Raw genomic sequence first — 24,001 nt, forward strand, 5'->3', positions numbered from 1 at the left:
TACAACGGTACAGCCACTGTGGTAACTGAAATAGCAGTCCCTTAAATTACAAATAGAATTACCACGTGATTCAGCAATTCCACTTCTGGGTATGGACCCCCAAAATTGAAAGTAGGGTCTTAAAGAGAAATTTGTATTCCCATGTCCACAGCAACATTCTTCGCGATAGCTACAAAATGGAAGCAATCCAGCTGTCGGTCCACAGATGAGTAAGAAAAATGTGGTATACTCGTACCATGTAGGATTCATCAATTTAAAAAGAAAATTCTGATGTATGCTACCTGGAAGAAGCTTGAGGACATCTTGCTAAATGAAATAAGCCAGTCACACTGCAGGATTCTACCTATGCGAGTAGTCAGAATCTCGGAAAGTATGCTAATACTTGCCAGGGTTTGGGGGGGGGGGAGGGGCGGGGAACGGGCAGTTGCTGTTTCATGTGAGTAGCGTTTCAGTTCTACGAGAGGAAGAGTTATGGGGAGGATGGTGGTGACAGGTGCACAATGTGAATGTATCTACCACCACGGAAGCACACGCTCACACATGGTTAAGATGGTAAATCTTATGTGTATTTTACCACACACACACACAAACCATCAACGCATTACTTTCTTTCTAATGCGTAACTGGTCTAAGGTCAATTTCGCTGATGAGCTGAACTTCAAACCAAGGCCAAATTCGGGCTCTCTTGTTCGCCACGAACAGACCTGATTCTACGTTAGGGCTGACGATGCCGGATACCCAGCGAGGCATTTCAGGCCCAGGATGTACTGAGGCACCGTGCCTGTTGCGTCACAGACTCATGCTCACGTCCCAGGCTGAGGAAACGGGTTCAGCAAGTCCTGTGAGGAGCTGCGCAAGGTCATAGCTGGTGAGGAGTAAAGCAGAGGCCGATTCCTGTTTTCTAGAGCCAAGTCCCACAAGGCCACTCATAATCTTTTAAGAAAGGACAGCTCAAAGGTAGGAATAACAAATATTTATTCAGAAATGGGTAAGTAACATACAGTCTCCTCTATCCCTTAATGTCTCTTCCTCTCCTTCTGAACAAGAGATACACGTGAGGAATGTGGAGGGGTGGGAGGTGGAGGGACACAAGGATTGGCCCATCACCTTCTCTTCCATTTCCCATGACGACACCCTACGAAGCAGGGGAGGCCAACAGGCTCCACCCTGCAAAGGACCACACGGCCGTCCGGAGGACAGGGCCCAGATGGCCAAGAGGCTGCAGCTGGGCTCCATGAACTCTGTGATCACCGGAGCACCTGGCCCGGAACTGGCGGGGGGTGGGGTGGGGGGGGTGGGGGGGAGGGTGAAGCCATATGCAGGCAGGCGATTTACCATCCCTGCTTGAAGCAGAGTCCAAGGAGTGATCCGACTGTCCGCAGTACCTGAAAAACCAGGTCCTACTGCCTTGTGGGTGCTCTCATGGATCAAGAAGGGGAAAGTGTAGGAGGAATGTCTGCCAGCTGCTGAGGAGAACTAAGTTTGCACCCGTGCAAAGTGGGGAGAAGGGAAGAAAGGAACAAAAGCAGCATCCTTTAGAGAACTGGAAGCTGGGGCACCGTCAGGTACATTCCTTGGACTCCTAAGGCCCAAGGAACCTCAGAGCTGGAGGGCTGCACAGTGTTCACAGCCCGAGTCCTTCCCGCTTACCGACAGAACTCTGGAAACATGAGTTTCCAGATTCTTCTTCACTGGGCTGGCCCCAAGCAGGCCATGAAAGACTCTTTAGTGTCTCAGGTCCCCTTTACTTCCTAGACTTGTGCCTTTCACAGCACTCGCTACGGATTTTGTAGCGCTCCAGAGCCCTGCTGCCCAGCTCGCTCCAGCTCTGCCAGCCTGGATTCCCTCAAAGTCCCAACAAAGCAGCAGCGGAGATGGAGAATGCCCCTGGAGCCATGCTGTCCTGGTATTCAGGGGCTGCCCCTGGGGGCTACAGTTCTGCCCCAACTGCCTGGAACCACGCTGAGGGAACAACCTACCAGCTTGCCTGGAAGGGCTGCTCTGCTCTCTCAACACCCCCCACCCCCCGCCACCAAGGCCACCCACCACTCCTGTGCCCTTTACTGCCAAGGCAGGAAAAGACCCCTCTGGTCTCGAATGGATGGGTCACTCCCAACAATGGGAACAGTGCCCCTTGGTGGTGGCTGGATCTGTGCCTCTCTCAGCATCCCCACTGTCCTGTAGGCATCTGAGGCCAGAAAAAGCCAGGAGCAAGACATTACTCCCATTCAAATAATCCCCCAGACCCTCAGTGTCACAGAACAATAATAGCCAGACCTTTATATAAAAAAACAAGACAAACCCAACTAGTGGAGAGCTGGTGTTTGCACCCAAGGTATGAAGAGGGCCGTGCCAGGTGAGCACTGGGAAGGTGGCCAGCCCCTGCCCGCAACGATACTGAGAAGGCTGAGAGCTGGGGCCGGGCACTAGGCATGACCCAAAGAATGGGAACCGTGAACTGGAGAAGTTACCAAGTCACCTGAGGCGGCACAGGCCCTCGAAGCCAGGGGCCGGGAAGGCTCTTCCTAGTGGCGCAGCAGCACCCCCTGCCGCCCTTGCCGCGTGGCCCCTCCCGACCAGACCACACGGGTCTAGAGCCAGTCGCGGTGAGAGCACCCAGGCCGCCTGCAGTGACCAGGCAGGTGAGCGGCCCAGCTCCGGAGCGGACCTGGCTTCCGCTAGGATGGCAGGGGCGCCCTTCCTCACTCCGCTTGAAAGTTTAAAAACAAGAAAGGGGAGGCAACTCCTCGCCTCCTGGAGAAAAAAAGTGTCCTTCAAAGAGGCCCTTCCCTGCACTCCATGGGGCCACACGAAAGCCACCCAGAGAATTTAGGGTATCATTTTCAGCCAAGGAATCAGTTCAAATTAGGGGCTCAAATTAGGGGTAGAGACGCTCTGAGCCACACAAGCCTACCCTGGTGATGAGGTGGAGGGAGAGGAGACAGACTACAGGAAACATTAACGCACAGAGGAGCACAGGGTAGAACACAACACAGAAAGGTGGGTTCCGTCCAGCGAGGAAGCTCTCTACCCCTGGCGACCCTTCCCACGCTCAGGGGCCTCCAGTCCGACGGCCCATTGGTCACAAGCTTCGCTTTGGGAAACAGAGCCACCCTCCTCTGCCCCTGCTTCTGGCTGCCTCACTCCCCTGCTCAGAGTTTGATTTTGAATTCTGTGGGCTGTGTAGTCACAGAGGCCCCTGAGGACTTGAAGAGCGCTTTCAGGATGGTGTCAGGGTCCACTTCGGCAGGAGGGTTGGAGGAGGCAGTAGAATTCACCCTGCGAGGCAACTCACTCTCCTTTTTCACTGAGGGGCTGTCACTCAGCCGTCTGTGGAGAGCAGACAAGAGTCAAAATCCTTGCCAGTTCTCCCTCGGATGGGGAGGGAACCCACCATTCACCGAGCAGGTTACGAAAGCTGGGCGCCGAACATAACGCTCTCCACACCCCTTGATCTCATTACATTCTGTAGCCTGTTGTGATCAGGGGTTTTAGGGTTAGGAAACACTCCGTATGTCCTTGAGGGGTGGTCACACACGTCAGCTTAGTATGGATTTGGAGAAGTCTTGAAGTACAGAAACGGAATTCACTCCGTTTAGCGCAATGGTTCCCAAACTTATTAGGTCATTAAGACCCTCATTTTTCAGAATACAACTTATTCCTGGAATACAGCTTTAAAAACTTGTCCAAATCACACAATTCAGTATCTAAGGTTCAAATCCTGGTCCTTCTAAATTTCAACGTCCGTCTGCCTGCCCCACCGACCTTGGCAAGTCTAATATCCTCCTGAGGTTTTTGTCTCCTCATCTATAAAAGATATCCTGCCAGGCTACATTTTATGCATCTCAGGCTCTGAAAAATCTTCAGTCCTGGGCCAGACACGTATGTGCAGGTGTAAAAAAAAAAAAACAGGGCTGGCACCGGGTACTGTCTCCATCAGGGTCAATGACAAGGAGGTGGGAGTTTTCCAATCACCTGGGTGGTGCACACAGCTGTACAAGGGACACAAGTGGCCTGCTCTCCACTTCCTTCTGAGGTATTTCTAAATTATACAGCTGAGGACAAGGTCTTAACGCTAGCTCGTGGGGTCAACCCCTGCGGAAACGACAAGACGTCTCACTTTGTACAAAATTCAGCACTCCGACTGACCACCTGCCAGCAGAGCGGAGGAAACGGAACAGGGGAAAGCGGTTCTGCAGGCAAGTTACCCCGAGGACAGGAGACAATCACACAGAGTAAGCAAGGAGATAAGCTCCACTCTGTCCCCAGCACCACTGCCTTTGGAACTTACAGCAGAATGGGCTGGTCTGAGGTGATAACGTTCCCATTCATGTGAAGGTTGCACTTCATTGGTTGTCCTGAAAAAGAGCAAAAAAGAGAAAGCTCTGCCATGAGATTTCGGCCTAGGACAAAAGGCCAAGGGCTGTGACCTCTGCACCCACCACTGGCAGCTCTGGCTCCGTGACCGCGACCGGGGATGGAGCGGCCAGGCTTTGGGGATCCCAGGCTGAGGGCTATGAAACCTCAGCAATGACAGCACCAAAATGCAAAGTGGCCAACATTCCTTGCTTCTAGCAGAAGATGAGAACCGAAAGGAAGGGAGACACTGAACTCTGTGACGCAGTCTAAACTTCTTTGTGAAGCAGTAAAGGAAAATGTTTACGTGACGAAACTAAGTGAAAAAAGAATTCAAAAGTGAATATACACACTTCTACTTCGTCTATGAAGGAGTAACTGCGACAAGTACTGCGCTGCTACTTTGCACGCTATGTGACTAGCACTGCAGTAACAGCACAAGAAAGGGGGGAAGAAGGAATACAGCTAAGTAGGAGTAACATTTTTATATCTCACTAGAATTCGGTATTTATCTGAAATAGACTCTGAGAAGTTACAACAAACACTATAAACCCTTGAGCAGTAAGATAGTGACTCAAAAAATATGGTGAAAAAAATTTTAAAGGAACTAAAATACCACACTAGAAAATATCCATATAATGTAAAAAAAAAAAAAAAAGCCACATTAAATGTGACTGGATTAATAATCCAATCAAAAGGCAGGGTCAGTCAGACCGGATTTAAAAAAAAAAAAAAAATTCAACAATACGCTACCTATAGGAGACAGACCTTAGATTCAAAGATACAAAAAGGTTGAAAGTAAAAGGATGGAAATAAACATATTACCCAAATAGCAACCCTAGGAAGCTGAAGTGACTATTCTAATATAAGACAAAACACACTTTAGAACAAAAAATGTTATCTAGAGACAAATAGGAACATTTTGTAATGATAAAAGGTCAATTCACCAGGAAGAAAACCATTATAAACATAAACGCAACTAACAGACCTTCAAATACACAAAGCAAAACCAGCAGAATTTAAATAAGTGAACAATATAGCTGAAGATTTCAATACTTTACTTTCATTAATAGATACAACAACCAGGCAGAAGACCAAAAAGGAAACAGAAGATTATAAGTCACCTAGACCTAAGGGACATCTACCAGCAGCAAAGCACATATTCTCCTTGAACACTTATGGAACAGAGGAAATTTGGCTAATTCACAAATATATGAAAATTAAACAAAACAGTTCTAAATAACCAACAGGTCAAAGAAGAAATCACAAGGGAATTCAGAAAATACTCAAAGGTGAATGAAAATAAAGACACAATATACAGAAATATATGGGATGTAGCTAAGGCCCTGCTTAGAGGAAAACATACACCTGTAAATGCATACATTGAATACAAGAGTGAAAAGACAACCTACAGAATGGGAGAAACTATTGGCAAATCACTTATCTGATAAGAGACATATTAAAAATATATAAAGAATTCTTTTAGGGGTGCCTGGGTGGCGCGGTTGGTTAAGCATCTGACTCCTGATTTCAGGTCAGGTCGTGATCTCACGGTTCACGAGATCAAGCTCCGCACTGGGTTCCGTGTTGACAGCGCAGAGCCTGCTTGGGATTGTCTCTCTCTACCCCTCTATCCCCACCCTCTCAAAATAAAGAAACAAACGTTAAAAAAAAAATTCTTTTAAACTCAAGAAGTATGCAAATAGCCCAAATAATACATTTCTCTAAGATACACAAATGGTGAATATGCACATGAAAAGACACTCAACATCATTCACCATCAGGGAAACGCAAGTCAAAACCCCACCAGCTGTCTATTAGTCTCTGCATCGATGTACGCAATAAATACAAATTATTCAATAAACACAGAAAAAACAGAACAGTGGAGAAAAGTGGCATGGCAGACAGAGTTTCTCTCTACAGGCTAACCCGAGATAAACAATGTGACTCTGAACTCAGTAAAATCAGTAGCTTACTCCCTAGAAGCAGAGCTCACCCAGGTGCTAACAGTTAGACAAGGCTTTAGGCCTCTTAGGAACCTGTTTCCTAGCAGTAATCAGACCAACATCTGGAAGGAGGAGGCTAGGACTCTTGGCTTCCCCGGCAAGACCTCTTAAGAGAACTATCCATGGAGAAATGGCATTTCTCTGCTTGCTAGAGTTATGTAGTAGAGCTGGATGAAAACCTGTAAAACAGGCAGCCCAGGGTACTGCACGTCCCTATGTTCTTGGTGCAGAGGAAATCCCAGAGGGATGAACGAACCAGGAGCCCCTCCCCGCCCCCCATCTCAGAGGAAGGCCTACTCTGATGGCCTGCTGTTTGATAGCAACGAGCAGCAGGATGGTAAGGTGGCTGCTTTCTCCCGGACTCACCATCCAAACACCTGTTGTTATACTTCTTATATGCCGTAATGGCATCATCCTTCTTCACGAAGACCACCTCTGCTACCCCAGGATGGACCAGCCGAGCCCTTTTGAGGGCTCCACACACACAGAAAAGCTCCTGCAAAGAACAAGAGGGGTTAGCAGCATCATAGGAGAATTTGGGGCCGTTATACTGCCTGCCTGCCGTTCACACACTCCAGGGGGCTCTGGGTAGACTGGTGGCTACACTCCAGCTGAATATGCCCAATGCCCAGGATTTCAGGGAGGTGCCATTTTAGGTGCCTCTCACTGTGGGACCAGATGAGGGGACAAGCTGAGCTGGCAGCAAGAAATGGGTCTGGGCTTATAAGCCTTGGAGTCCCTCCGCCCCCACCAGGGCATCCCAAAGTCCTGCTTCGGCATCCACTGTCTCAACAGAATTTCTCTGAGAGCTCTGTCATGAAAAGGAACATGTAGGCTCATCACAGGTAGTGGTTGCTGTCACCTGGGAATGTGCAAGTTACTTCTCTGACAATGAGTTTTCTCTTCTGGGGGAAAAAAAAAAAAAAGGAAGGTCTCACCTACTTCCCAGGGCTGCTGAAAGCCCAAGTGAAGTCATTTTTCAGGGCAGTGCTTTGTACACGTGTCACTGCCAGCACCATGTCCTCTGACGCCTCATCGTGTCTTGCAGAGCAGGAGGTGAGGCCAGAGAGGGAACATGGAAATGGCCCACGGAGGCCGACTCCCACCCATGCCGTTTCTGCACTAGTAACTCCCTTCACAAGGTTGTTATGAGGACAAAAAGGCTTACAAAAAAGTCACAGAATGATTTGGTTTTATTTAAAAAATTTTTTTAAAAATGTTTATTTTTGAGACAGAAGGAGACAGAGCACGAGTGGGGGAGGGGCACAGAGAGAGGGAGACACAGAATCCGAAGCAGGCTCCAGGCTCTGAGCTGTCAGCACAGAGCCCGATGCAGGGCTCGAACTCATGGACCGTGAGATCGTGACCTGAGCCGAAGTCGGACGCTTCACCAACTGAGCCACCCAGGCGCCCCTGGAATGATTTTTTTTTTTTTTTAATTTTTTTAACGTTTATTTATTTTTGAGACAGAGAGAGACAGAGCGTGAACAGGGGAGGGAGACACAGAATCCGAAGCAGGCTCCAGGCTCTGAGCCGTCAGCACAGAGCCCGATGCGGGGCTCGAACCCACGAACTGTGAGATCGTGACCTGAGCCGAAGTCGACGCTTAACCGACCGAGCCACCCAGGCACCCCAAGGAATGATTTGTTTTTAATGATAAAGTGGAAAATGTTAAATTCCAAAACCAAAATGTGGAACTGAACACTAAGTGTGATCCCAACTTCATTACTGCTGTTCTCCACACGTTACCTGCGTCGGTAAAGACGGGAGGGTGGCTACTACCAGCAGTTTACTCTGCGTGGTGGTGAGCACAGGCAGTCAGTTTCCACGACCCTGCATACAAAGTACCTGCCACCTAGTAAGTGCTCAATAGGGGCGCCTGGGTGGCTCTGTCGGTTAGGCGTCTGGCTCTTGATTTCAGCTCAGGTCACGATCTCATGGTCCTGGGATGGAGCCCCGTGTCAGGCTCTGTGCTGACAATGCGGAGCCTGCTCTGGATTCCCACCCCTCCCCCCCCACCCCCCCCCCCCACCGGCCTTCCCCCGCGTGTGTGCGCCTTTCTCTCTCTAATAAATTTAAGAAAAACAAAAACAAGTGTTCGATAAATGGTAGCTATTACTACTTCTGTAATCAGGAAAAAAAATGTTTTAATCCCTTATTAATTCGTGAAGTATTAGACAAAGTAGGCTACAACCTCCACCGTGCATACCATTCCCTGGTGAGCCTGCTTCCTTCTCAAAGCCATCACACAGCAGTCACGTTTCACCACCGAAACCACTGTCAAGCGAGGCGGCCACTATGGGCTGTGACTGAATTTGGTGCGTTCATTCCGTGATCTGACAGTTCACAGCTAAAAGGGGACCTGGACTTTTAAACTAATGGTGGGATTTTTTTGGCGCCCAAATGAAAACGAAGGCAGACAAGCAGTGCCGGCTGGACCCGGCCGCCTGCTTCCCAGGTTTAGGTTCTGTCCATGAACTAAGGGTGGGACAGGACAGACCAGGGCAATCTAGAAAAGCCAACCACCAAGCAACACCAATCCATCCCATTTCTTTTACTTTGGAATCATCGTGAAAACCCCTGGAGGAGGCAGAAGTTCCAAAGGCTCACAGGAAGACAGGAACCACCGGACTTTACGCCACGGAACAAGAGGATCTCATTTGAGACCCATCCAGCACGGTGCCCTGGCCCTGATTTAGAAGTTGTGAAGAAGAGAGTTGACACAGCCGGTCCAACTGCTATCTTCTCAAAGACTGGCTTCCAAGGCTGCGTCCTGGCTGGTGTCTGGGAACTTGGAATTTGGGACTCCCACCACCCTAATCGATAAGAGTGGTTCACTGAGCCTAAACTGTGCAAACGATGTGGTTTATGCTGAACACCTGCTTTCCTCCGGGGCATTTTGGAATGCTGGTACGCACTGGCAGAGGGTGCCTACGTAACTAGTTCCTAATAAAAACTCTGGCACTGAATCTGTAATGAGCTTCCCTGGTTTCACGCGTCACAACTCGTTGCTGGGAAAGAGAGTGCATCCTGACTCCACAAGAAGAATCCAGAAATTTGCACCTGGACCCCCGGCCTTTGCCCCACGAGCCTTTCCCTTTGCTGATTTTGCTTTGGATCCTGTAATAAACCCTGGGCCTGACGTGACTCCACGCGGAGCCCCGTGAGCCCTCCTAAAGAACCAGCAAACCTGGCGGTGGTCCTGGGGGCCCCTGACACAGAAGCGGCTTGAGATGTAAGATTCTGGCAGGATACGGTACTCACCACGATGTCCTCCTCAGTGACTCGAGGGTGCAGATTGTTCACTGTCATCTTGGTGCCTTCCAAGGGGCTGAGGACAGGCTGCCAGACAAGACAGTTACCAGAAGTCACACAACAGCTATGCGCTCAACAGCAGCACGTGCTCTGGGCCAGCGGCCAGGAAGGCCCAGAGGAAACCCCCCTAGAGGCCCCACCACCCCACGCTAAGGGCCGGAACGTCTCATCACCTCCCAGATATGCCAGACACTTTCAGGCCCCTGAGCCGCTCCACGGAATGCCACTCATGTTTCAAGACCCACCCGGCTCAGGTGGACCTTCTCCTTGAAGCCTTCCCCGCTTGCCCAGGGGACCAACGCTCTGTCCTCAGTGCTCCCGGAAGCTCCCCTCTGGACAGACCTCCGTTCTACCGCCAGACAAAACTGCTCTGTGTGCACCTCTGTCCTCCCCACTCGCCTGCAGGCAACCGAAGGGCAGGGGCCACCGGGTCTCGGTTTGCTCACTTGTGAAATGGAGGTGGCCACGTCTGCCTACCTCCCGGAGGTGCCGTGAGGACGCGACACGGTACGCACAACACACTGCCCACCCAGCACGGCCTGACTCTCCACTGGGATGCTCGCTGTCTCTCCTTCACCTTCACCTCACCTCAGCAGGCGGCAGCTCTTTGGGAGGCTCCTCCTTGTTCACTAGCGTCCGAGACATGTTGGTCAAGGCTTTTGTTCGAACAGAGGAGGGGAGGGCAGGAGCTGTGTATGCATCATTCTGAACCACTTTGGTGAGAGGGAGGGCCTTGGACACGGAGAACTTGGAACTGCTCAGCCCGGCCTAAACAAGAGGCAGACAGGAATCTGAGGGGCTAGAGAAGAAGGGGAGAGAAAAGCCCTAAGGGGCTCACGACCGCCACCCCCGAGCCCTCCCGGCTCCGCAACTCCCTTAGAGGTCTGGAGCCAAAAAAGGTTGCCAGGGACTTCCCCCAAGGAACGGGCGGGAGGGGAGAAACACAGTTTGTGCTCACAGAAGCCACTCTCTAGTGCAGAAGTCCTTGGTGAGAAACTTCCATGCAGGCCTGATCTGAAGCCACAGGCCGACCCATACCATGTAGACTTTATGAAAACCCTATGATTTGGGGCTAAGCAGAAGGCCGAAAGTTTGGGGTCAAGTTCATTCCCAGACCTGCTTCTCACACAATGGGCTGATTATCAGTTCTGCACTGGCTAGGCACAGGAACCCACTCTTAAGAAGGCCCAGACTCCCAGCTTTCTGGTCCCCATTTCGACCACACAGAGGCACCATGCAGAGCCCTGGCCCGATCAGCTCCCAGACCGTCAGGGACAGGCTGCCAGAGTTGGTAGGTGCAGACCAGCAGACGCAGTTCCCTCCCTCCCCTGCTGTCCCTGACGGGGGATGTGGTCCCTTGGATATATAAGCCAGTCAACTCCCGGGTGTTAGCGCGTCTGAGGAAAAAGATGTCGGAGGCAGAAGCGGCAGGGCTGATTCACCAGCTTCTCTGAATCAAAGGACGTGTCCACTCCTCACGCTCGACTCCACATTTCTCAAGCTGCTGAGTCTTGAGAGCCAGTGCAGTGAGTGTAGGGGTTATACGCAGGGCCTGGGAGCCAGACTGCTTGAGCTGGAATCTCAGATCCACTATTTATAAGCTGGGTGATACTGACTGTATTTAACCTCTCTGTGCCTGATTCCTCATCTGTAAAACAGGAACGACAGTAGTACCCACCTCACCGGGTGGGTGGGAAGGGGAGTCTTAAATTGGTTCACACAAACCCTGCATTTTTTCCATCAGGGTGAGCCACAAACCGAGCCAGCCGACACCCCCCCGGCAGCAGACCTCAGCAATGCAACCAGTGCAAAGGCCCAGTGCCTGTAACAAATCGGCAACCTTCAGCTTCACGTATCGCTTTAAGAACTTCAGTGGCAACCAGGTGCAAACTGGTCCACACATTTCAACGCAGTGACAATACGGAGTCTTTGGGTCTCTGCAGGCCAAACAAAGGCCCTTGGCTCGGGTGGCCCCTGGCCGCCCTCCCCGTAACTGGCTATACCCGCTGACGCCGGCCTCCCTGCCATTCCAGATACTGCGCTCTCTGCTTCTCTGCGTGACATCTGACCAGCACCCAGTCTTGCCCTGCAAGCGGGCTGCACGTGGTGGAGAGCACAGGCAAGGTCGTTTATTCTTGCTCACACCGACTGAGGGAGTCCAGTTTCAAAAATGGAATTGGAGGGAAGGAGAACACACAGAACATTCTGCCACAGAGGAAAGAAAACGGGATTCCCTCCCGTGTGATCTCACATTTCCCCCGAAGTGCCTCCAGCAGCAACTGGAGGGTGTAGCCCCACACTTCACTAGCTGCGGGCCCTTGAACACGATCACCGGCCACTCTGGTCTCAGCACTTATGAAACCAGCCACTGGATCAGTTCCAGTTCTGAAAACCTTAGGACCCAAAGGAAGAAAGATTTCGGAACTGAAAGGCCATACAGTCGCCCACGTCTCCCACCCACCTGATCTGCTATGCATGGCGAGTGCAGGAAAAACATAAAATGCCTTACCACGTGGTGGAGAAAGCTGCTTGAGGCTGCAAATTTCATCTGTTTACTGGGAATGGGAGCTCCAGCGTCATCATCGTCCTCCAGGTCGTATACGTTCTGAAAAGAAAGAAAGAACAGCTAACGTGGCCTGCAGGCTCTCGACAGACCTTTGGAACAAGGACAGCAAGACATGGAGGTGAATGATGGATGGAAAAGCGGGTGTGTGTGTGTGGGGGGGTGCCTGGGGAGACTGGCCCGGGAGGCCAGGGTTCAAATCCTGATAGGCTGGCTCCTCACCCACAAGGACCCCACGAAAGTGCTGCAACCTCCAGGTACATTAGAGTTTCCTCTCCACAAGTGGGCAACACCTAGAAACACTTGCGATGTTTGTTTACAATCTTGGCTTAGAAAGTCCATCCCAGGCAGTCTGGCCTACAGAAATAAATCCAACCCCTAGAAAGAGCTCCAGCCACAACCATGTTCACAGAAGGATTTCTAACAGTGAAAATTACAGGAAAATGGCTTAAGTAAACTGGAACATCAGCTCAAAGGACTATGCAGTTATTAAAAACGTTCACAGTAAATGTGAATCAGAGAAGTGCTTGAGTTACAAAGTGCAAACAGAATGACAGAAAATCGAATAATATAACCACAACTACAGCTATGCATTAACTAAACAATAATGACACTTAAAACAAAAGGAACCAGGGCAGAATTTCAACAGCAGCTGGCTTTGGAGAGCAGGACCAAGAGGGACTTTTTTTTTCCTTTTTAATCTTTCTCTATTTTGCAGTGTTCTGTATTAAGCACATACCACTATTTTTAATGTTTATTTTTGAGAGAGATAAAGAGACAGAGTACAAGCTGGGGAGGGGCAGAGAGAGAGAGAGACAGACAGACAGACACAGAATCCGAAGCAGGCTCCAGGCTCTGAGCCACCAGCGCACAGCCCAACGCGGGGCCCAAACCCACGAACCGTGAGACCATGACCCGAGCTGAAGTCAGACGCTTCACCAACTGAGCCACCCGGACGCCCCCCGCACACACTACTTTTATAATAAAAAAGAGAAGACTTTCAATCTGCCTCTCTGCCCCTTAAATACTCACCCCCCCACCCCCATAAGAAGTTTCTTTTTAAAAGTCATAAACTGCAAGAAGCTAAATGTAATTTCTCCAATTCTTCACACTGGGAACCTTGGCCAGGCCTCAGTTCATCCACTCAGAAGAGTCCATCAAAACACACACGTGTGCACACACACTCTCTCTCTCACCTGCTTGGCCGGGTGGTTATTGACAACATTGATCCTCATTCCAGCAGGATGGGTGTGAAGGGGTGCCATGGCCTTCTGCTGTGGAACCTAGAAAACCCAGAGACCAGAATTCATCCCCTGGGGTCCACACGTGTCCTCCATGCGTCAGGAATCACTGAACGTGAAGTGTGGTAGCGCTCAGTTTGGGTCTGTGGTAAAAAGCCCTAGAGTGCCTCATGTCCAAAGCAGGAGTGACAGAAAGCCTCGTCATCCTGCTCGACGAGCCTGGCTCGATACATCCGCAGCCGCTACTCCTGTCACCAAGGTTGCTGCGAAGGTTGAAGGATACTGTTTTCGCCCCCCTGGGCAGCTGTGCTAGCGGCCAGGGCACGGGACAAGGAGTCGGGTGTGACCAGGCTCCTACCCAGTCCTCCCATTCACCGGTTGTGCTAGCCGTGGGCACCGTAATTCACAATTGAGACCTCGAGTCTTCTCTATAAAACTGGGGTAATGGGGCGCCTGGGTGGCTCAGTCGGTTGAGCGTCTGACTTCAGGCCGGGTCATGATCTCACGGCTTGTGAGTTCAAGCCCCGTGTCGGGCTCTGTGCCGACAGCTCAGAGCCTGGAGCCCACTTTGCATTCTGTGTCTCCCTTTCTCTCTGCCCCTCCCCAGCTCATGCCCTCTCTCTTTCAAAAATAAATTAAAAACAAAACAAAACAAATAACTGGGGTAATGATCCCAGAGTTGCAGGAGAAATAAGTAAGTGCCTGCCACACAGCACGTGCTCCACGGCGTCCGTCCTCTCCCTGCTCTTCCCTCCATCGCTAGCTCTCTTGAGAACGTCACTTACTTCTGCCGCAGCCCCCTTTCCTCTCCGCGAAACTCGAAACTCGCTGAAAACCCCGCCTCCCTCACAGGGTTACTATCCAAACACTCGGGAGAGCTGTCATTTTGCCCAAACACTCCTGGCCCCCACCGCCTGTTCCCGCCTTCCCAGGAGAGCCACGCCTACCTGGATGGTTTTGGTGAGCTTCAGGGCAGGGGTCACTGTCCCAATGGGTGGGCTCATGAAGGCGGCTGGGGAGTTCCGCTTCAAGCTGATCTTCTCCCGGGCATCGGCCACCTGGCGGGGCTTCTGGGGCACCGCGCTCTGCTGCTTGCGGGAGTTCAGCATCTCTCTGGCATCCTGCACTTTCCCTTTGATCCGGAACCGAGCATCTTTCTGCAGAAGCTTTTCCCGGGCATCCTTGACTCCCAGCTTGAGCCGGGCGTCCGAGAGGCCGATCTTCTGCCGGGCATCAAACCTCTGCTGGAAGGTGGCTGTGCGTGCTGGCTGGCTGAGAAGGCTCTGCTGGGTCCCAACACGAGATCGAACACCTCCAATTCCTGGTCTGGCATTGAGACTGCAAGTACAAATTGCACATTAAGTGGATCTGGGTGTTGAGAGTGGCCCATGGAAGTAGAGCCATCGTAATACTTGGAAGAGAGGGAGTTTCTGGAGAAACCAGAAGTCTGCTCGCTGAGCAAACAGGCTTATGTTGAAACTTCTTTTCTGGTTCATGACTTTTAACTTTGCATTGCAAATAAAATTCGGAAGGTTTCGATCACCAGGTAACACACTGGTTTCCTCCCTAGACCAGGTGTTCTGAGACGTCATTAGGAACAATAACCTCCAAATGATGCTGGTCCCAAAAAAAGGCATATCCCCCAAATATTGTAACCCCACACAGGGGAAGAACGACTTCAGTTTCCAAAGTTCTTCACAGGCTTGCTCTCAGTCAGCCCTCTCAGCACCCTGTGGGGTGGGTCAAACAGGCTTGGAGAGATTCAATGATAAACAAAAGACACCAGCCTGCCTTCGGTGGTCCAGGTCTCCAGGGCCAGCACAAGATCCCCACTGGGCTGGGAGCAGGAGCCACCCGCTAACAGGTAGAAAAGAAAAACAGCCACTTTGTCTGAATTGTTTCCACGCACAACACTTCTGACACCAAAAGTGTGGGTGTTCTCCTGACATCAACGCTTCTCAAACCTTCTAGACATCACCGGGTGTCCTATGATTCAACTCTGACACAACATGCCCAGAGTCTGCGCAGACCCCACAGGTTACGGGCTCAGTCCCCCAAGACGGCCCTCACTTCAGATGCCACTCCCAAGTCCTGGGCTTCCCATCCTTCTGACAGACTAAAACTGAGGGGACCCACGCCCGCTCCTCAAGTTCGGTAAGTTGCTAGAGTGGCTCACAGAATGCAGCAGAAATAGTTTACGCGCTACCATTAGTTTGTTATGAAGGATACAACTCAGAAACAGCCAAATGGAAGGGGTGCGGAGTTCCCATGCCCTCTTGGGGTGCACCACCCTCCCAGCACATACACGTGTTCACCAACCCAGAAGCTCCCCAAATTCCACTGTACAGGGGTTTTTATAGAGGTTCCACTATATAAGCAAGGTTGAATGGCTGGCCATTGAGGACAGCCTCCGTCTCCCTGGAGGGCGGGGGGCGGGGAGGACAGCAAGTTCCAATGAACCATGCCTAGGTCTTCCTGGTGACCAGCCCCCATTCTGAAGCTAGCCAGGGACCCAGCAAAAGCTACCTCATTAGAACAAAAGATGCTCCTACCACCCTTATAACTCAGGGTTTTAGGAACTGTGGGCCAGGAACCAGGGATAAAACCAAGTACGTGTTTATCACACTCTGCAACAAGAATGTCAAATCCAGAAACTGTTAAAATCGGAAATGAACCAAACTCCATTACACAGGCCTCATTTGCTTGCGGGGTTCCTCTGTTGGCCCTTCAGTGGCTCGTGAGTAAAGAGAAAGCTCTTCCAAGTACAATCCTGGAAGTCCTTCCTGGGGTCCGCAAGCTTCTCCCTCACCCCCCCTGCCCACCACACCACGAGGCCGGTCTACTCCAGCCGCTGCCGCCACCACCACTGCCCCCACCCTCGCGGCGGGTGCCCTGCCTGGGACTCTGGCTCCCAAGGCAACATCTCCTCTGAGGGAAACCCTCCTTCTCTGCTTGTTCCGGGACAGCCCTCCTCTGTGCCTCCAACTCCATCTGCTTGTTTTCTCTTCCCCACTGGACTGGGAGGGGAGATCGGGGCTCATTCTGTTTCAGGGCCCGGTGCTTTACAGGCGGTGCTGAAACCTGGCTAAGTCAGAAACTCTGGTGGAGCTGCTTAAAAACACAGCTGTCTAGACTCCGTCCTCACAGCTCCTAAATCCAAAATCTGGGTGAAGGCCTGGGCATCTGCACTTTTGACTCCATAGGTGGTCCTGGATTAGACGGCAGTGTTCAGAATCTCGGACCTGGGGTCACAAGGCAAAATTCTGCTGAACAAACAAGTTCCCGTATGGCCTCCCACATCTGTGTCCAGGCCTCCCAGGAGGCCTCCTAGTACTTCCGCGGGCCTCCGCAGCCGCCTGGGGACCGTCCCGCAGCTCCCGTGCTCACAGCAGGAGCGTACCCAAAGAACCAGCCAAGGCAAGCCTGGACTTTCACCCGGTTATCCTCAGACTGGAGGAAACACACCTGCTGCCCCCAGCATGCCAGAACACTGCCCGAGACCGTGATGCGCGGACCAATTTTCTTTGGAAAACAGCAAATTATTTTAGGATTTAAATACTTTCCAGTGGGTCTATACAGGAACTGGGTGGAAGAGAGAGGGAAAGGATCATTTACAGAACTGATCCGATTAGGTTTAAGGTGGGGGTGGGCCTGCTTGTCCGTCCCTGTCCCGTTTTCTCCTGTAGAGGCAGGGGCTTTAAAAAAAAAAAAAAAAAGGCAAAGCCAAAGGGCTGGGGTGTTTAGGGAGGCCAGCAAGCACGACGAGGGAGAGAGGAACAGACAGCACCCCCCACCCCCCTGGAGTGGCCTGCCCTCAGTTTCATGGTCAGCAAGGTCTCGGCAATAGTGGAGCTGGGCTTTCTGGCGGCACCGAAACCCACAGCTACTGGAGGGGCCCCTGGTGTTTATGGAGGGAACAACACCCGCTTCCTAATAAAGCCCTACCCGCAGGCCCAACTAGCTGGTGAGGTGACCCCACTGTTTTTGTTTTTTAATGCCTTCAGCTCCCTACATCTCCCTACACCCATCAAAGAAAAGCAACAGGCTGTCTGTGCAGACCAGGAGCTACGACTGAAGGCCTACTCATAAAATGGGGAAAAGGATTTTGATCAACCTTTACTGCCCAGATCCAGGAGAAACCAGTGTCAGTGGAAAGCACTCCAGATAAAACTGTCTGCTTACCACACAGGGGACCTCTCTGAAGCCACAGGCTTTGGGCTGGGGAATCAAGTCACCACACAGAGCATGGTGAGGAGCACTCCCGCTCTAGGAGAGGAAGGCTCACGCCTGTGGGGACACCACGAGCCGCCAGACACACCTGTGGGGCAGCGAGAAGACTTAGACGCGGGCCCGGGTGTTTGGGAAGAACAGAGGGTGTCAAAGGTCACACAAACAGCCCACCGTAGCCTGCAGCCTCTTTGCCCTCGCAGCTCCGGTGGGTTCCCCGGTTCCTGCCCTCCTGAGCACTCCCTCCTCGCCTCCCGGCTGGCCGGAAGCTTCCCTCCTTGGGGGAGGTCAAGCCCAAGTTGCCGGCGCTGAATCACAAGGACCTGTTCCCAAGCCCGCACCTCCTGCAGCACTAAGAGCCTCTGTAAACCCTGCCATCTCCTCACCTGGGTCAGCCCTGCACCAGGGGAATAAAAAAAGGCTCAAAGAGCTTTCCAGTTGTGAGCTCCCGCCAAGTGGTGCCAGGGACCCTACAGCTGCCCCACTCCCGTATATTCTCCTTTCACGCTCACAACTGTGAGGATTAGGTTATTATCCACATTTCACAGATGTCCTGGTGAAGGCTGGTCTTCACTGCATCTACTTAAAGCACCAATAAATGAAGCATGGGTCAAGGATAAAGACCAGAGACTGAGGAGTTGAAAAAGGGGGAGTGCTGTCCCAGGCTAAGGAAGATCTTAGGCCCCCAGACCCGTCCAGGACCACAGCACACTCCCTAGTGACCAGGGCGTGAGCACACACACACCGAGCGTGGCACGGCGTGCTCACTCTGGCCCCATGTGCCACACTGCCTGTCTGGCAGGAAAGGCCACCGAGATGCCTCAGGCCGGTCTTTCTATCTCCGTGAACAGCACAAAAGGTCCATCGGGGAGGGAGGGCATGTAGTTGCGGATGTGGGAGCGTGAGTGAGCCGCTTCCCCGCAGTCCCCCGCACTCAATCCCCAGTCCTTTCAGCTCCTTTCCCAGCAGCTTTAGGGGCTTCAGTGTGCAGGCTTTTTATAATCGCCGCCCCTCCTCCTGCATGAAAGGACAGCCATTCATCCCAGCGGGCAGCAGCGCTGGGTACAAGGCAGGCATTAGTCATCAGGAATTTTTCAAATAAACACTCCTGCTAGGTCCGGGTCTCCAAAACACAGAGTCCGCGGTGTTACCCTCCGGTTCCAAGAACCGCCCGAGGGCTCCCTAACAAAGCCCAGCCCCTCAGCGGAGCCTCTGGTCTGGCCCGGCTTCCGCCTGCAGCCTCACTGCAGACTCGCCCGAGGTCCCCGAAACACGTTCTGGCCTCAGCACTTGTTGGGAAGGGGCGGGGGAGGTTTTGAGCAAGTCTCTGGACTCTGAACTGCCCCACCCGGCTCTGCCCTGGCTCCGGAGCCCCACGGGGTCCTGGGGAGAGCGCTGTGGGTGAGAGCCAATGCCCCCACCCTGGAATCTCAGCGCCTGCCCCGGACCTCACTGGAGCCCCGGGTGCTCTCCCCCACACCCTGACCCGAGCCGGCTCTGGACAGATGTCTAGTCCAAGGATCTGGGCCCATTAGTGGGGCCCTGGGTTGTTATTATAAAGTGGATTTTAATCCACGGGCATCTCTGGGTCACGGTTCATGTGTGTCGAGGTCATCTTTATGTGGAGGAAACACACTTTAGTTCTGTTACACGAGAGTCAGTTCTGAATTAGGGGCTTCACGGACACAAAGAAACAAGGTACCATCCCCTTACCCTCCAAGAGACTCTTGTGCAGATGTTTTGTTTTAAATCACAATTCTTCCCCTCCAAGTTACATAACGACTAACTTTCCTCCTCTTTGCTTCAGGTCTACAATTCCTTTATCTTATTTCAACAAGGAAACAAACCCCAAGTACCAGGAACAGAGAGCCCTGGCCTGAAAAGCAGACCAACCTCCTTCCCCGTGGCTCCCAGGACTCCCCAGACAGGGCATCTGGCCCAGAGCTGCTCAACTCCAGCATACTCAAGGTCCAACCTTCCCACTAAGGCTGCCTGCCACCTTAGATGAACCTTCCCTAACCAGGAGGCGGCAGTGGACGGACAGCTGTCATCTGCGAGCTAAACTCAGAGCGGGCGACTTTGCTAACGTGACCATCAGTATGCTCAGATCTTAAGGAAAAAAAACGACGAGAACGGGCCCGCACTGCAGCTGGTGCCCAGTGCCCTCCTGGGGAGACTCATCCGTGGGCCTTGAGCAACTGAAGTCCCCAGGGAGTTCTGTGCAGGGGGAAGGACAGCGCCCCGCCATGGCTGAGTGAAGTATCATTCTCTCCCTTTCTCTATTTTCACATTAATCATGGAACTCTTTTGATTAATGGGGGTGGGGTGGGGGCAGGTAGTAACAAGAATGACCCCTTTCTTGGCTCACAAGGTGTGATGAACACAAAACAGAAAGACTGCTCTAAAGAATGAATACATTCCTTGACCTGTGGGGAAAGAGGTGATTTACATCTCCACCGGTTCTTTTGCTATTTCCACTAAGAAGAAGAAAGTTTTCGGGGACAGTCACAGGTTCCACATAAACCAGCAAGCACAAAGTTCTTCCTGGGACCTCCATGCACCATCATTCCACAGTCCCAGGAAGGGGACAGTTCTTCCAGCAAGCATGTAAGACAGGATACAGTTACTGTAGGAAATGACATTTGTTCACTGAAATAAGCTCAGACCTTTCAGTTCTTGACAGGGACACCCTGGCTGTAGTTTCTGTTGGCTTTGCAAGTAAAATAAAAATGAAGTTTCCACCAGGTTTAATCCAAACACAGCACGCATACTAGTCTCTGTCTGCACGGTCCCCCCTCCAATGTTCACATGATAGCAAAGTAATACTGTCTCATGTATCGTGACACAAAATTGGATGTTGCTTCTTAAAAGCCTTCCATAACGATGACCATAACTAACACCTATCAAACACTTAGAACCATCAAATACTCTGAAAGTACTGTAGACAGATTAATTCACTTAGTCCTGACAGTCACCCAAGAAAAGAATCATCCACATTTTATAAATAAGAGAGGTAAGGAATGGTTAAGTAACTTGCACAAGCTCACGTGGACAGTGAGAGAAGGGAACTCAAACTTCACAGTTTGACTCCAGGGTTACCTACCGACCCCCCCCCCCCACCCCGCATCGGGGGGAGGGGTTTGGGCATCTACTCCTTTAAGGAAAGATCCACAATAATTGCCAACATTTGCTGAACGCTCACTACCTGGTACAAACTTTAAAATATACGTTTTTGTATTCTATCTAATCTTCTCAGCAACCTGCCAGGAACCAGTCTTACAAACAAGGGAGCTGCCCAGCTCAGAAGTCATCTCGCCAGGGAGGCACAGAACCCAACAATGGGCCCAGAAGGGCACCGGGCCTGCCTGCTCGCAGACAGGTGTTCATCCCACGGATCCCCCACCCAATGCCCAACATGAGACTCTGTGCACCTCCACGCTAAAAAAAAAAAAAAAAAAAAAAGTACAGACCCAACAGACGGTACAGACCGCCCGCAGTCAGGGCCGCGGGGGAGCTGATGGCATATGCGCGTGTCCTGGGAAGCTGGTTCATTCAGCAACCGTCCAGCAAATCTATGAAACCCAGGTGGATTCACAAGTGGCCAGAGGACCCAGCACCAATTCCACATCAGTTATTGGAGGGGAAGACCCGGGAGAGAACAGCTGAGCAAATGAAGGCTTCCTGTGCGCCTGTTGCAAAGGAGTAGCCAGGTGGAGTGCTGGCTGCTGAGTTCTGCAGAGGAGGCAGCAGGTGTAGTGGACATGTGGGTGGGGGTGGGGGGCTGGGGGGGAATCTCCCTTTCAGTTAGCAACAGCCAGGATCTAGTTTCTAGCCACAGGCACCAGGGGGATATTAACAAACATCTGTTGGGTGAATGACATGGGAGAAAACAATATCTACAGCCGGTATTTTACAGCCAATTTAGGAAGACACCTGAATTAGTGCCAGAGAACTGTTGGCCACGTTCCCACTCACTTCTTCATACAGCTGAACTGGAGCCCATAAAGGCTGGAAAGGACTAACAATACTTAAGGGTCCAGAGGAAGTCTGGGGCACATCACTGCAAATCGTCTCCTCACTCAGATCCAGAACAGTCTACTCTGACAACTGGGAGTTACAAGCATCGAGAAGCTCTAACCTCCGGCCAGTTCCACCTGTTTTGTTTTTTTTTTTTTTTTGCCCAGGCCTGAGGTCAACTCAGCCAGCTGCTAAAGGGCACTCAGTCCCGATTGTCAGCTCTTCGTGGCCTCGGGCAAGTCTCTCTAACCTCTCCCGGCCTCAAGCTCTTCATCTGCAAAATGGGGAAAATATCAGTACCTGGCCGGTACGGTTGCGAAAAGAGCAAATGGGACAAGAGATACTCGAAAGCGCTTGCAGAACTTGAAACGCCGCACCTCGGAGGCGAGTGTTAGAGGCAGCGGGGCCGGGAAGCGCACGCAGGATTTGGAAGTGAAGCTCTGGGTTTGAGACTTGGCTTCGGCGGTGGCGGTGGCGGTAACAGATCGGAGGAGTCCGAGCAACTCACTTCCCCGCTACACTTCAGTCGTCCTAACTCTAAGGCCGAGCAGATATCGTGGAGCGGCGGGGCCCACGTGCAGGTCTTCCCACGGGAGGGGGCCGTGCGCGGAGACCCCCCCCCAGACCCTTCCGTCGGGGACGGCCCCTCCCCCCGCGCGACCCCCACCCCCCACCCCAACCCCCGGGGCCGCTCCCACGAACCGGGCGCCCCGGCCCCGCCGCGGCCAGCGGCTTCCCTGGCCCGCCAGGGCGACGGCGCCTCCAGCCAGTGGACGGTCGGGCGGCCGGGCCCGCAGCGGCGGCGGGGCCTAGCCAATGAGGAGAGCGGCTGCGGCAGGGGGCGGGCGCAGACGGCGCTCCGCGTCGCTCCCGGGCCGCTCCCTCCCCCGCCCCGAGCCCCGCTAGGCCGCGGGCCCTGAGCACCGAACGGAGAAAAGGCTGCTCACCGCCCCTTCGTCGCAGCTCCGCGCTTCCGGATGAGCTCGTCCAGGGAGATGTCCGCCATCTTGCACCGCCGAGCGAGCCGCGAGCCGCTTACACTCCAGCCCTCGAGCCCGCCCCTTCGGCCGCTCAGGAGCAACTAGCTGCTTCCGGCGTTCGGCCGACGAACTCTCGCGACAACTCCAACAGGGCAAAAACCGGAAGGGGCGGAGAGCTCCCCGTGAGCCTTTGCGACGCCGCTGCTTATCTGCATACGGCGGTCGGGGGGCCTACGGCTCCCTGTTCTCCTCAGACGAAGAAATAAAATGGAAAGCGACATAAAAACTTAACTAGTGAATGAGACGAACTGCAAAGGAATCGGGCTCTTAGTTCAATGCTCGACTCTGATACTCACCGTAGGGCAAATGAGAATGGAATTTATTACCCTGGGAGTAACATGCGCTCCTCTTCATGCCTTAAACTTATGAGTAAGGAAAATAACGATTCGGGGTGACGCCCGAATCCTCACTGCTAATGTGAGACGAATTTTTGAGCGGGTAAAGGTTGCCCCTAAGGTGACCCGCCTACTTTGCGGGATGCCTGGGAGTCGCGATCTGCCCGTCCTCCTTCTAATCACTGAAAAAACAGACCGGTGTTTTCTGGTTAAATATAAGTTTTAAAAGTAGGTAGTTTCTTGCGAAGTAAGAGCTTGGGCTGCAGAAAGGTCTTTCGGTGCCTGTCAGCCCGCGCTTGGCATTTATTATCCCCGGTTTTTTTTTCTCTGTCTTGCTAAGTTGGCCCGGTTTTTCGATTTAGTGATTCACGGACTGCCTTCCGCTTGGCGACCGTAGCCAGTTTCTTGCCCCTGGAATCCTAGAATAAGGACAGCTGCCTACTTGTGGGTTAGAGCGAAAGGTGCCTGCGGCTACCGGCTGCATACAGTAGGCGCTCGCGTTGCGGCTCACGGGGTGACAGCTGGAGGACCCCTTGGGTCCCCTCGAGCCGCGCTTCTTGGCGGTATGGCTTTCACCAGCAAATTGCTTCTCCTCGTTATGCTGCGGTTTACTTGATCTATAAAATGGGGCAAATAGCAGGTCGTTGCGAGGGGTGCGTGATAGACTGAAAATATTGGACACGCGGAATTGCCTTTGCTATAGAAGAGGCCGCCCCAGGACCCAGCGCTAAGCCCGGCACGAGGTAAGTGTCCAATATGTTTGTTGCTTGATCAGTAGAAAGAGAAAATAATTATAATACACGCAACGTCTTTAGAACAGCCAAGAGCACGTACTGTGCTGAGTTACTAATTTCTCAGTCCGGTGATGCCAGCGGAGTTACTGTCGACAGAACACGCCACC

General features: G+C 52.2%; 1 protein-coding gene and 1 non-coding gene across 3 annotated transcripts; one reads left to right on the plus strand and one right to left on the minus strand.

Moving 5' to 3' along the window:
* Positions 1-958: 958 nt before the first annotated feature.
* POLDIP3 (DNA polymerase delta interacting protein 3) lies at positions 959-22,833 on the minus strand. 2 transcript variants are annotated; one of them, XM_027070576.2, is made up of 9 exons: positions 22,673-22,833; positions 14,429-14,819; positions 13,437-13,523; positions 12,187-12,282; positions 10,266-10,445; positions 9,627-9,704; positions 6,729-6,858; positions 4,292-4,358; positions 959-3,330 (listed from the first exon to the last, which is right to left on the minus strand). In XM_027070576.2, the coding sequence occupies exons 1-9, from the start codon at positions 22,729-22,731 to the stop codon at positions 3,153-3,155; spliced, it is 1,266 nt and encodes a 421-aa protein (XP_026926377.1). In that variant the 5' UTR covers positions 22,732-22,833; the 3' UTR covers positions 959-3,152. The 2 variants fall into 2 exon arrangements, with proteins under 2 accessions (XP_026926377.1, XP_053082856.1); XM_053226881.1 differs by lacking the exon at positions 13,437-13,523.
* Positions 22,834-23,117: 284 nt separating this feature from the next.
* LOC113602939 (U12 minor spliceosomal RNA) lies at positions 23,118-23,267 on the plus strand. Its single transcript, XR_003424456.1, has one exon. It is a non-coding gene; the product is annotated as a U12 minor spliceosomal RNA (small nuclear RNA).
* The last annotated feature ends 734 nt before the right edge of the window (positions 23,268-24,001 follow it).

Source organism: Acinonyx jubatus, chromosome B4 (genome assembly GCF_027475565.1).
Source record: "Acinonyx jubatus isolate Ajub_Pintada_27869175 chromosome B4, VMU_Ajub_asm_v1.0, whole genome shotgun sequence".
NCBI classification, from domain to species: domain Eukaryota; kingdom Metazoa; phylum Chordata; class Mammalia; order Carnivora; family Felidae; genus Acinonyx; species Acinonyx jubatus.